The 11,959-nt window shown below is 45.0% G+C and overlaps 1 protein-coding gene across 3 annotated transcripts in view; it reads right to left on the bottom strand.

Moving 5' to 3' along the window:
* Positions 1–1,496: 1,496 nt before the first annotated feature.
* Positions 1,497–11,959, bottom strand: part of LOC138676994 (PH and SEC7 domain-containing protein 1-like) — a 47,374-nt gene continuing 36,911 nt past the window's right edge. For all 3 annotated transcript variants that reach the window (XM_069766760.1, XM_069766762.1, XM_069766761.1), the window contains exons 9-16: positions 11,830–11,919; positions 11,680–11,723; positions 11,045–11,214; positions 8,479–8,549; positions 7,790–7,935; positions 7,255–7,399; positions 6,907–7,050; positions 1,497–4,246 (exon numbers count right to left, since the gene is read on the bottom strand). In XM_069766760.1, coding sequence (XP_069622861.1) covers positions 3,995–4,246; positions 6,907–7,050; positions 7,255–7,399; positions 7,790–7,935; positions 8,479–8,549; positions 11,045–11,214; positions 11,680–11,723; positions 11,830–11,919 — 1,062 coding nt within the window. In that variant the 3' untranslated portion in view covers positions 1,497–3,994. The remainder of the gene's footprint in view (positions 4,247–6,906; positions 7,051–7,254; positions 7,400–7,789; positions 7,936–8,478; positions 8,550–11,044; positions 11,215–11,679; positions 11,724–11,829; positions 11,920–11,959) is intronic.

Genomic DNA, 11,959 nt, shown 5'->3' with positions numbered 1-11,959 from the left:
GAGGATGACAAAGTCTATTGTTTCCTTATGTTTTCACAACATAACACTTCTGTGTGTCCGTATTCTGAGAACCAGAACTTTTCAATTTTTCTGTCGACAGAGCTGTGCGATGGCTTAGGGGTTTTTTTTTTAACGAACTGACATTTCCATGCAAACCATTCAGGGGTAACTGTTGGCTCCATTTTTTTTTGGGTGGTGTGGGGAAGAGGGATGAGCCAATATTCTGCCATCGTTTTCCATTGTTACGGTACTCAATGCCCAGGTTAATTACTCTCATGGTTTTTTATCTTCCAGGTCAATAGGGACATTGGGAGGTGATACCAATTATCGTTTCTCTTTGTATAAAAAACCCCAAAACAAAACACATTTTTATTGTAAAAAGGGGATTTAGTAATTTTTATTATTAATTTTTTTATATAGGTTTTTATTATTATTTTTTGTACACATTATATATATTTTTTTAATTTTTAATGAGTCCGAGTTTTATCTAATTGTGCACACTCCTTTCACCCTTGAGCCACTGATTACTGTGTGTAGGGAGAAATCTGTCAAGATGTAGGCGAGAGAAATTCAAGTACCCCATTCCACCAGCACCTCGCTGAATGACCGAGTGCACGCTAATCTTCCTTATCCAAAAACGAAGATGTCCACTTCCAGACAGAGCTATAAAGCCAGGCCACTAATATATGATGATGACAGATGCGACAGGTTCCTTACCTGCAGCCACCACTAGAGGGGGCCAAGTACAAACCTTTACTGCTTGAATGTAATAATAACATTGTATGCAGTTAGCGCCCTCTAGTGGTGGCTGCAGAGAGCCACAATTTTAACTGTTTATTCACTGCTCGGTAAAATGGGGCTACAGTATATGGACAAAGGTATTGTGCCCCCTCCACATTAAACCCACAGCAGCTTTTAATGACCTCGTTTTAAAAATCATAGGCATTAAAGGAATTTATTTTATGTATTTATTTCTTATTCTATTTTTTTTTATTTCTAATTCTATTTTTTTTTACAACAAATCTGAGCATTTTCACTCTCTAGATGTTTAAAAAAAATGTAAAAAAAAAAAAAAAATAAATAAAATAAAAAAAAAGAGCACCTTGACCGCCCCAAAGCACAATCGATGGGACAAGTGGAAATACAAAGAACAGTGTGATCCGGCAGGAGACGAGTGCTCTCTCGTGTGATTCGGCGGCTCTTCTCTGCGGCCTTTCAAGTGCTCGAGAGGTTAGGAAAGAGTCAGACGTCAGAGCACAGGATTCCCGGCATCTTCTCAGGACTCGCCAGCCTAGTACATGCCCCGGTGATGACCTCCTGTGCTCCACATCACCCCATGTTCCTCCGAAATAACAGAAGATGTCTGATCCCACACAGCCCTCTGCCCCAGGTAGAGATGTAGCAGAGTGGAGTCTGTATCGGAGGATGCCTTGTGCAAAGTCCCCCCCGCACCTGTATCTGGGAGCACAGACATTGCACACAATAACGCCCCGGAATCATTTCAATGGTTTTATTGGTTTTCCAGTGCAATATGCGGATGGCAATGAGGCCGTGCCCCACTGCGGATACGAAGACCTGACGTTCAGTACCTGGCAGGATGGCCGAGGGCCGTGGCTTTAGATCAGGCTCAGAGAAAGGGTTAAATATAACAAACAGGTGACCGGCGGCCCCTGGGACAGACTGCGGGGGGCCATACTGGGCACATACAATCATACAGGCAGGTAACATGGCTGCGGAGGGCACCGAGAACACGGAGGTGGTCCGACAGCAAACCACCATGCACAGAAAGCACCGAACAAGAAGTGCAGGACGCCGTCCCCACACCTCCACCTGGTAAGGATCCGTATTCGCCAAGGAGCCGGACTCGGCTATGTGTTGTTCCTCTATTACTCTTCCTGGAAGCCTATAAATACATAGACAATATACATATGTATATATGTATAGGGGTCTTGGCATCAGGCCTTAGCGGTGAGGGAAATGCCATTTCAGTCCTACATTTCCAGGAGGAATAACAGGGGAACAACTGCTTCAGAATTAAGCATAAAAAAAGTTATATAATGGGAGGTTCAAGTATACGCTAAACAGACGTGTCAAGGGATCCATGGGGACGTGAGCCGAGAGCGGAGATGTCCCCCTGCAATACACCAGGACAGAACACATCGTCATTACATAGATACAGTACCAAACAAAGCAATGTACATAATATACCTGTATGAGGAGGGGCCGGCACTGCCTTCATCAGTCCAGCAAGGGCAGCCCCGAGTCATGACTACCCAACATCAGGCGGGGCTGGCATCTCCCTCGTACACTGTGGTGGTCTACCTCGATAGTCATACAAATTCCAGGGGTGGTCCCACGTATGATCGGCTGGGACCCCACTGATCACAAGATGGGGGTACTAATGCCCTATCTGAATGGAGCAGTACTGAGCATGTGTGACGCTCCCTCATTGGCTGTCTGCAGGTTGCACATGCTCAGTACTGCTCCATTCATGTAGAGGAACTTGTACTCAGGATTAATGAGGGGGGATCGAATTCCCAGCGATCAAACATTTATCATCCATCCTGTGGACGGGTGACAGATGTCATATGTGACAATCCCTTTAAAAGAGAAATAACCGGAATGAAGAGCTTCACCATAAACGGTCACTGGCAGAAGCAAATCCACAAATTGCCCCTTTTCTAGTAATAAATACCTAGTTCTATCCGTTTCTAGGAAAGCTGGGTAAAACAGATGTCCCAGGCACAGCCATTTTTTTCATCCCCCTTAAAGGAGGCATCTGTTTTTTTAAACTGAAGGCTTAGAATAGGTCATCCATATAGATTACGGGGGGCCGAACTCCTGGCAATCCCACTGATAGGCTGATTAAAGGGCCACATTGCTGTTCACCAGTTTCTGCTCTAGTGGCCATGCGTGGTACTGCAGCTCAGCTGGATTCCCCTTACTATGGTGCAGTACTCGGGAGCGGCTCCCTATATTGCTTACATCCGTCTCCCACCACAGCTGACAGATAAGGGTGTTGGATGTCGGACCCCCACCAATCTGTTTATCCAGGACTCTTTAGATGCATGCGTTTTGTGCTACATATTTTTGCAGTTCGGTTTCATTAAAAAGTGTGCCCCGTTTAGCTTTTACAGGCTTTTTTTTTTTATTGCTGGCTGCAGAATGAGTTAACCGGTTGTCCGTCAGTGAGCTGGTTCTGACAGCAGAGTTTTGTAACTCCTTTATCTGTCATTTCATGTCAGAGCTCCTCTCAGCCAGTAAAGCTCAGTGGTCATAAATCAACAGAGAAGAGCTTAACAATACGGATAAAGCTCAGAAGGAGCTCACTGACAGATTCTCAGAAAACTCATTCTGCAGCCAGCAATAGACGGCGAACGGTGCAACATTTTTAACTAAATTCTATTGAAAAAACGATTTTTTTAGCCTAAAATACATGCATTCAACAAGAAGAAAAAAGTTCCTGGAAGGTTTCTATTCCCTTTACAGAAATGGATAACTACTCTTAGAGGGGTGGTCACATAACAAATGGCCCTTTTAATACAGGAGGAGCATTCTGGCTACCCAGCTTTCCCCGGAACAGATAAGACAGAGAGCCATCACATCTAACGTAATAATTGGCTCTTCTCCTGTCTTAGAGGACGTTCTCCTCCGAAATCCTGGTCATCAGTAAGTCTATGGCGGCTCAGTGGTGCAACAGTGCCAGCTAGTGGCACAAGGCTGTAAGTGCAGGATGAGGCAGGCTTGCAGAGGATCTGGCTCCTAGGTAAGTGCCTATAGATCCACAGACTTATAAAAAGCCATTTTGTCCAATTATTAAGCACAGACAATACCATCAATACTGATTAGGAATCCCATAGGGGTGTCAGCTCATAACCTTGCGCCATTTCCTCTTGCAGCCCATGACAGATTTCCCTGTTGTGCAGCACATACAGAGGTACCATGAAAAGTGCAGAAGGTCCATTCAGTGTCGGGCCTGAGCAGGGATCTCCGGTCACACTAAGTTTTTATTACGCTTGGGGATAATCCTGCGATACGTCCGACGCTCGGAGATGTTACGTTTCACCTTCACCGCCATGGGAGAGTTCTCGGGGTTCAGCGAGGGGCTGGAGTAGGACCTTTTCAGGCCGGAGTTCTCCTGTCCTCCGTCAGGTTCTGTAAGGCGAGACTCTAAGGCCTGGAGATCTTCGCAGTCGTTCTCCATCCGTAACGCCAAGAGCTTCACGTATGTTTCGTACCGTAATTTCTAGAGAGAGGAAAAAAAAAATAGTGAAAAATCCAGGAGTGAGCGAGCACGTCCATGAGGGTCGGATCGGCAGTCCGGACTTCTTGGGTGGAAAGTAATTCGGTACGAGCATCGTGGGTGGATTTAATCTGCATGCGATGGAGGAAATCTGCAGCGGGAAGTGAGCGCTGGAGCAGATTTTTATGGCGGATTTCATTTTTTGCAATGAAAAAGGTAAATTTGATTTGCTTAATTTTTTTGCAAAAAATCCACATCAAGTAAGTCTTATTTGATTTTGATTAATCGGAATTGAAGTTCTGAGATCAGTGTTGTTATAGGATCTACATACATATCCACATTAAATGACAAGTTATCGCCAATCCATCATGTAGGTGATAACTTATTGATGGGTGGGGGTCTGACTGCACAACGGGAGCTATTCTTCCCTTTACAATGGAGCCGCAGTGCACACGCTCGACCGTCGCTCCATCACTCAGGGCTGCCATTTTTTGGGGCAGAGAACAAAGGGAGTGACGGTCGGGCATGTGAGCGACCTAACTGTCCTCATCACTGACCATGTACTTTTCCCTATGCTGCATTCAAGTGGTCGGAAATCTGACAATCTGTCATGCTTACATGTAATCTATCTATATAATCGTCAAAGGGGTACTTCCGTCTGTTTGTCTGTCTGTATGTAACGGAAATCCCGCATCGCTGATTGGTCACGGCCTCCCGGCCGCGACCAATTAGCGACAGGCTTAGTCCGGCCGCGAATTGGCCCCTCCCTACTCTCCTCAATCAGTGCCCCCTCCCTACTCCCCTCCAGTCAGTGCCAGTGTGTCGCCCCATCCCGGACCAACTTTTTACTATTGATGCTGCCTATGCAGCATCAATAGTAAAACCATATAATGTTAAAAATAATAAAAAAAATAAATAAAAAAATTGTGCTATTCTCACCTTCCGCCGATGCTGCCGCCAGCTTCCATTCCCAGTGATGCATTGCACTGTGGGTAATTTTGCAATGCATCACTGGGATGGAAAGCTGGTGGCAACATCACGCGCATCGGGACAGCTTCGTTGGACGCCGGAGGGCGAGTATGTAACTATTTTTTAGTTTAATTTTTTTTTTAACAGGGATATGGTGCCCACACTGCTAAATACTGCGTGGACTCTGCTATATACCGCGTGGCTGTCTGTGTTATATACCGCGTGGCTGTCTGTGTTATATACCGCGTGGCTGTCTGTGTTATATACCGCGTGGCTGGCTGCGTTATATACCGCGTGGCTGGCTGCGTTATATACCGCGTGGCTGCGTTATATACCGCGTGGCTGGCTGCGTTATATACCGCATGGCTGCGTCATATACCGCGTCGCTGCGTCATATACCACGTCGCTGCGTCATATACCACGTGGCTGCGTCATATACTACGTGGCTGCGTCATATACTACGTGGCTGCGTCATATACTACGTGGCTGCGTCATATACTACGTGGCTGCGTCATATACTACGTGGCTGCGTCATATACTACGTGGCTGCGTTATATACTACGTCGCTGCGTTATATACTACGTCGCTGCGTTATATACTACGTCGCTGAGTTTTATACTACGTGGCTGCGTTATATACTACGTCGCTGCGTTATATACTACGTCGCTGCGTTATATATACTACGTCGCTGCGTTATATATACTACGTCGCTGCGTTATATACTACGTCGCTGCGTTATATACTACGTCGCTGCGTTATATACTACGTCGCTGCGTTATATACTACGTCGCTGCGTTATATACTACGTCGCTGCGTTATATACTACGTCGCTGCGTTATATACTACGTCGCTGCGTTATATACTACGTCGCTGCGTTATATACTACGTCGCTGCGTTATATACTACGTCGCTGCGTTATATACTACGTCGCTGCGTTATATACTACGTCGCTGCGTTATATACTACGTCGCTGCGTTATATACTACGTCGCTGCGTTATATACTACGTCGCTGCGTTATATACTACGTCGCTGCGTTATATATACTACGTGGCTGCGTTATATACTACGTCGCTGCGTTATATACTACGTCGCTGCGTTATATATACTACGTGGCTGCGTTATATACTACGTCGCTGCGTTATATACTACGTCGCTGCGTTATATACTACGTCGCTGCGTTATATACTACGTGGCTGCGTTATATACTACGTGGCTGCGTTATATACTACGTCGCTGCGTTATATACTACGTCGCTGCGTTATATACTACGTGGCTGCGTTATATACTACGTCGCTGCGTTATATATACTACGTGGCTGCGTTATATACTACGTCGCTGCGTTATATACTACGTCGCTGCGTTATATACTACGTCGCTGCGTTATATACTACGTCGCTGAGTTTTATACTATGTGGCTGAGTTTTATACTATGTCGCTGCGTTATATATACTACGTCGCTGAGTTTTATACTACGTGGCTGCGTTATATACTAAGTGGCTGCGTTATATACTATGTCGCTTCGTTATATATACTACGTGGCTGCGTTATATACTACGTGGCTGCGTTATATACTATGTCGCTGCGTTATATATACTACGTGGCTGCGTTATGTACTACGTAGCTGCGCTATATACTACGTGGCGTTCGAATCGGGCCACCATCTAGTGAGATATATAATGATCCGACCCCGTACCTCAAAACGCAGGTAGTCTCCACGCAGGTGATAGTCTTCCCATTCACGCGTTTTGCTTTTTGAGTCTGGAAGATTCCGCTGATGCTCCGTCAGGTCGTCTGTAAACCTGTCCATCAAGGATTCTTGGGACTGAAGCTGCTCTTCCTGTGAAGGCGACAGAACACATGGTCACTATTTCATTACGGGTCATATCCCACCACCATACTCTAATCTCTTGATGAATACGGGTTCCTGTATCCACCATTGTGGAATCATAGATGTAGACGCCAAACCCTCAGACGATGCCGTGGTGGCCGTGCGCAGCCAACATGCCGAAGTGATGGGCTACAGCTTTACATCAGCACCTACCAGGTCCAGTTTGCATGGAGTGGAGGGGAGGATGGGTCTGTAAAACTTCCTTTGAGAACCCACGGCAGCTGGAAATGGCGGTGATGAAAACATGGCGGCCACCAAGTTAATACGGGTGATCCACGAGTTCATCTCTTCGGGTGTCCTAATGAGAGGCAGATGATACATTTCGTTATTAGTGGAGGTGATTAAGAATAAATAGGATTTATTTCTTCCATGCATTTGATTGGCGACGTCTTGTTCTGGTCTGCGACTATCTTGAGCTCGGCGGCTTTTTCTTGCCATTGTTGTGTATATAACTGCAGTTTCAGAAAAGAATTCATGTCATGTAGAGATGTCACAAATTGTGATCAGAGAGGAGTCGGGTGGTAAAACAGAGGGACAGAAGCTCCCCCGAGAGATAAGAGGGGCTCAATAGAATATTTGGTTGAACATTTCTGCCCCTTAAGTTTTAGCGGTCGGTGGGTGTCAGATCTCTAGACAATAAGACTCATCTGCAGGATATGGCGGTATACGGTGGGTAGACGTTACTTACGGAGTCTGGAAAAGGAATACCCGCCAGTCGGCGGTCTGCAGCCGGAAGACGTGCGGCCTCTTGGTGTACTCGCTGGCCTTCTCAGCCAGAGAATGGTGTACACTGATCACCTCCTCCGGGAACTGGAAGTCCGACCTGTACTCATCCTGCCCAAATGAGAAATGTAACAGGATCAGTCATTCGTAAAACATACAATCATTTTTTTTTTTTTTTACTTATTGAGTCCCTCAAAAATAAAACAGTAATAACCAAAAGAAGAAATGTCACAGTCCGCCCCTGTGTGTTGGTTACTGATGAGCGGCACAGCACTCCCACCTATACCAGTAGGTTTTTTTTTATACATCTATAACTGGACGGATCACTTTAAAGGGTGATTAAACTTTTTCAAAAAAACTTTTGAAATGTGAGAAGTTTTGATCGATGGCCAGCCTGATCATGAGCCCCTCACCAATCACAGAAACGGAGGAGCAGAAACTCTCAGAAGTCCATGTGAAATGGGTATGGACTCACAGAAGGTCCATCAGTGCTCCGAGGGTCTGCTGAGCCCCACTGCCCCTCTGTCGGGGTCCTCAACAATCAAAACTTCTGATATATGGATATATATATTTCTTAAAGTTTAGATATTCTTTGCATTTTGCAAAGGCAGCAAATAGAGGACATCTCTTTTTCCTTTTTGGTAGAAGTCTCACCTTTAACAAAAAGATCAGCATCCCCTTTAACACAGCGTGAAAGGATTTCCAGCTTCTTTTCCCCCATGGAGCTATGATGATACAAGAACAAGGTGTGATACAAATAATTCTAGGTAACAGCAGCAATATTAGATAGTGTACATGCATAATCTGATGTAAGCAAAATAATAAAAAACAACAAGATTAATGTTGTTCAAAATGCTGCCCCCCCCCGACTATCCCCATCAAAGTTAATGGGGGCCATTTACGATTTGTCCTTTACCCTTTGAACACAGATCTGTCATAGTAATCTGTGACAGTAATGTGAGCAGAAGGCTTTTGTGGGAGAAATGGCTAAAAGAGATAAATGTATGAAAAAAAAACAGTTTTATACCTGTAGGGAGAATTTTCTGGTGCTCCTGCTGAGCAATGTCTTCTTTTTGGGTCCATTCATTTTTAAGGGGTGTCCACTACTCGGACAACCCTTTCTGAATCTCAGTTTCCCCCCAGTAAAGTAATAACCCCTATACTCACCTCTGGCTCTCCCAGGGCTTGTGTGACATTGTTATGTCATGTAATCCCTGCGGGCAATCAGTGCTGGCTTCTTCCTCCCGCCTTCTGATGTAAGTTCCTTACAGAAGTAGTGAGAGCCGTGGCTGCTCTCTCATTTCATCCGTACCTCTGATTTGTCTAGATGGTGGGGAGAGTGAAGCCAGTGCTGACTGGCTGCAGGGATCACGTGACATGTCACATGATCCCCGGGAGAGCCAATGGAAAGGTGCAACTAATATTTTACTGAGGGGGAAAACAGAGATTCAGAAAAAGTTGACAACCTCTTTAAAGAGTAACTTAACTTTTACTTGGGTTTTTTTTTAATATTTTGTAGGCACTTGATTTGAATGCCTATAGATCGGTGTCAGTAGATCTGAGATCCCCTCTGAAGTGGGACCACCAATCACTTGGGAGATGGCTCAGAAGTGTGCATCTAATGAGGCATGAGCGCACGTAGCGGCCGATGACTTTCTAATGATTGCCGTGATCCACTCAGCCAACTCGCTCAGGCAGCGGAGCGGCGCTCCTGCCTCGTTATCGCTGCAATTCTCAGCCGTCTTAAGCGATCGGTGGGAGTGTCAGGACCCAGACCCCCACCGACCTACAGGCATTTAAAGTGCCTACAAAGTATATGTATGACAAAATACACTTAAACACTTAGTTACTCGTTAAGGATCATTTTCTTTGTGCATTAGATATTACATTACTTCCTCCTTCAGACAATAATAGGGAAACGGAGTTCTTGGTAAAACCCAAACAGCATGATAATGTCAGTGGATCGGGGGGCATGGCGGTCAGTACAAGCCGCAGTCACTTCATTTAGCAAATCCCGGAATCCTATTCCCGGAACTACAGAGTGAGAATGATTTAACAAATAGAAATGTTAATAGTTTATTTTTATCAATTAACAAAATGCAAAGTGAATGAACAAAAGAGAAATCTGATATTTGGTGCACCCGTCCTTTGTCTTCAAAACAGCATCACCTTTTCTCGGCACTCGTCACTTGCACTAAAGTGTCTAAAGGATCTCTGCAGAGAGGTTGTTGGATGGAGAACTAACCACAGATCTTCTGTGGATGTCGCCTGTGCAAATCCTTCTGTCTCCTCATGTGATCCCAGACAAACTGGATCAGGGCTCCATGATGCCGGAATATCACTGCCAGGGCTCAAATGGATTTGGCCAGGATTAATGGTGTCCTCAAAGTTGAAAAATTCAGGCAGATACTTATCAATCATGTAATACCATCAGGGAGGCGTCCGATTAGCTCCAAATTTATTCTGCAGCAGGACAAGGACCCCCAAACATACAGCCAATGTCAGGTAGGACTATCTTCAGAAGAGCAAGGAGTCCTGGAAGTGATGAAACGGCCTCCATAGAGCCCTGATCTCAACATCATCCAGTCTAAGATTAAATGAACAGACATCCACAGAAGGTCTGTGGTTAGTCCTCCAAGATGTTTGGAACAACCTCTCTGCAAAGTGCCTTCAAAAGTACAAGTTTACCTAGGAGATGTGATGCTGCTTTGCCACACCAAATATTCATGGAATTTAGATTTCTCTTTTGTGCACTCACTTTGCTAACTGTTAAAAATAAACTATTAAAAGGGGTTATCCGCTACTTGGACAACCCCTTCTCAATAGGTAGGTCTGACTTAGTAATTTAATAACACTAAGACTATGTGCCCACGTTGTGTTTTTTTTTAAGCATTTTATCCACGTTTTTCCGCTGCTGTAACAATGCGATCCTCTCGGGAACCAGTACCAACACCCCTGGAACAGAGCCGGCACTGGAGGGGAGTATAAGTGTTATTATTTTAAAAGGTAGAAACATAGGGATTGAGAAGGAGTTTGTCCGAGTAGTGGACAACCAATTTAACACTTCTATTTAAAAAAAATATTCTTCATTTTCAGCATATTTCCCCCACCAGATAAAACATTTTTACAGTCCTGTATATGGCCACATTCTCCTGCGTTACTATGGTAGGAGGGAGCCCGATGGTTGCACACATAGGCCTATAACCAGGCGCTGACTCACTTTTCTTTCCGTCGATATCAGCGAGTATTTTCCGGCAGAGCATCCCTTTCTTGTATACCGGGTCATCAGGGTTGGGTGCAGGTATGTCCAGGAAAGGACTGCTCTTTTTTCGGATAGACATCATGCTCTCCGGTCTTGTGAGCAGAGGGTTTGATAGTTTTTCTTCACTCCTGAACAACAGCAATAAGCAGGTTAGCAAAACGAGGAGGAGAGAAAGGTAAAAACATGGATGTAACAGCAGTCTGTAGGAAGGAGATAACGAGGGACTCGAGACGGATAACCGTGACTCTGTTTTACCCACTGAGACACTTTCTGAATAATAATTATTGGTGATGGGGCTGCACTGTGGCTCAGTGGTTAGTACTGCACCATGGCTCAGTGGTTAGCAGTGCAGCCCTGGGTTCCAATCCCACCAAGGACAACATCAGTAAGTAGTTTGCCTGGATTTCCTCCCAACACTTGCAATTTAAATGGTGACTATACAATGCAGTCCCCCTCCAGTGCCTGCTCTCTTCTGTAGTCACACATCAGACAGCTGGGATGGACTTGTCTCCTTACATGACGTATATAAGACAAGTGGCTTAGCTATAAATTGGCAAGGGGCTATGGTGAATTTTTTTTTTAGGTCTACTCACATTGCCCATTCCAACTTCTCTGTTCGGATCGAGTTGTAGAAGCCCTACAAGAAAAGAAAATGGGGTCATGTAGTGCATAAATGACACAATAATGAAATTGTGCACGCATACAAAGTGACTGCAGTAAAAAAAGAAAGAGCAGTCCTTTACCTTCAGGAGCTCCCGAGGAAAACTGGTCCCGTCGTTCATCCCATCAAGGTTATTAATGAATTCTTGTAATGTCATACTCTTCCCGATATTCTGCAGAAAGGAAAGTTGTCAGAAATAAGAATAGTGTGCC

The sequence above is a fragment of the Ranitomeya imitator genome, chromosome 4 (assembly GCF_032444005.1).
Source record: "Ranitomeya imitator isolate aRanImi1 chromosome 4, aRanImi1.pri, whole genome shotgun sequence".
Taxonomy (NCBI): Eukaryota; Metazoa; Chordata; class Amphibia; order Anura; family Dendrobatidae; genus Ranitomeya; species Ranitomeya imitator.
Note: the sequence above shows the minus strand (reverse complement) of the source record. Positions and strands in the feature narration are given on the sequence as shown.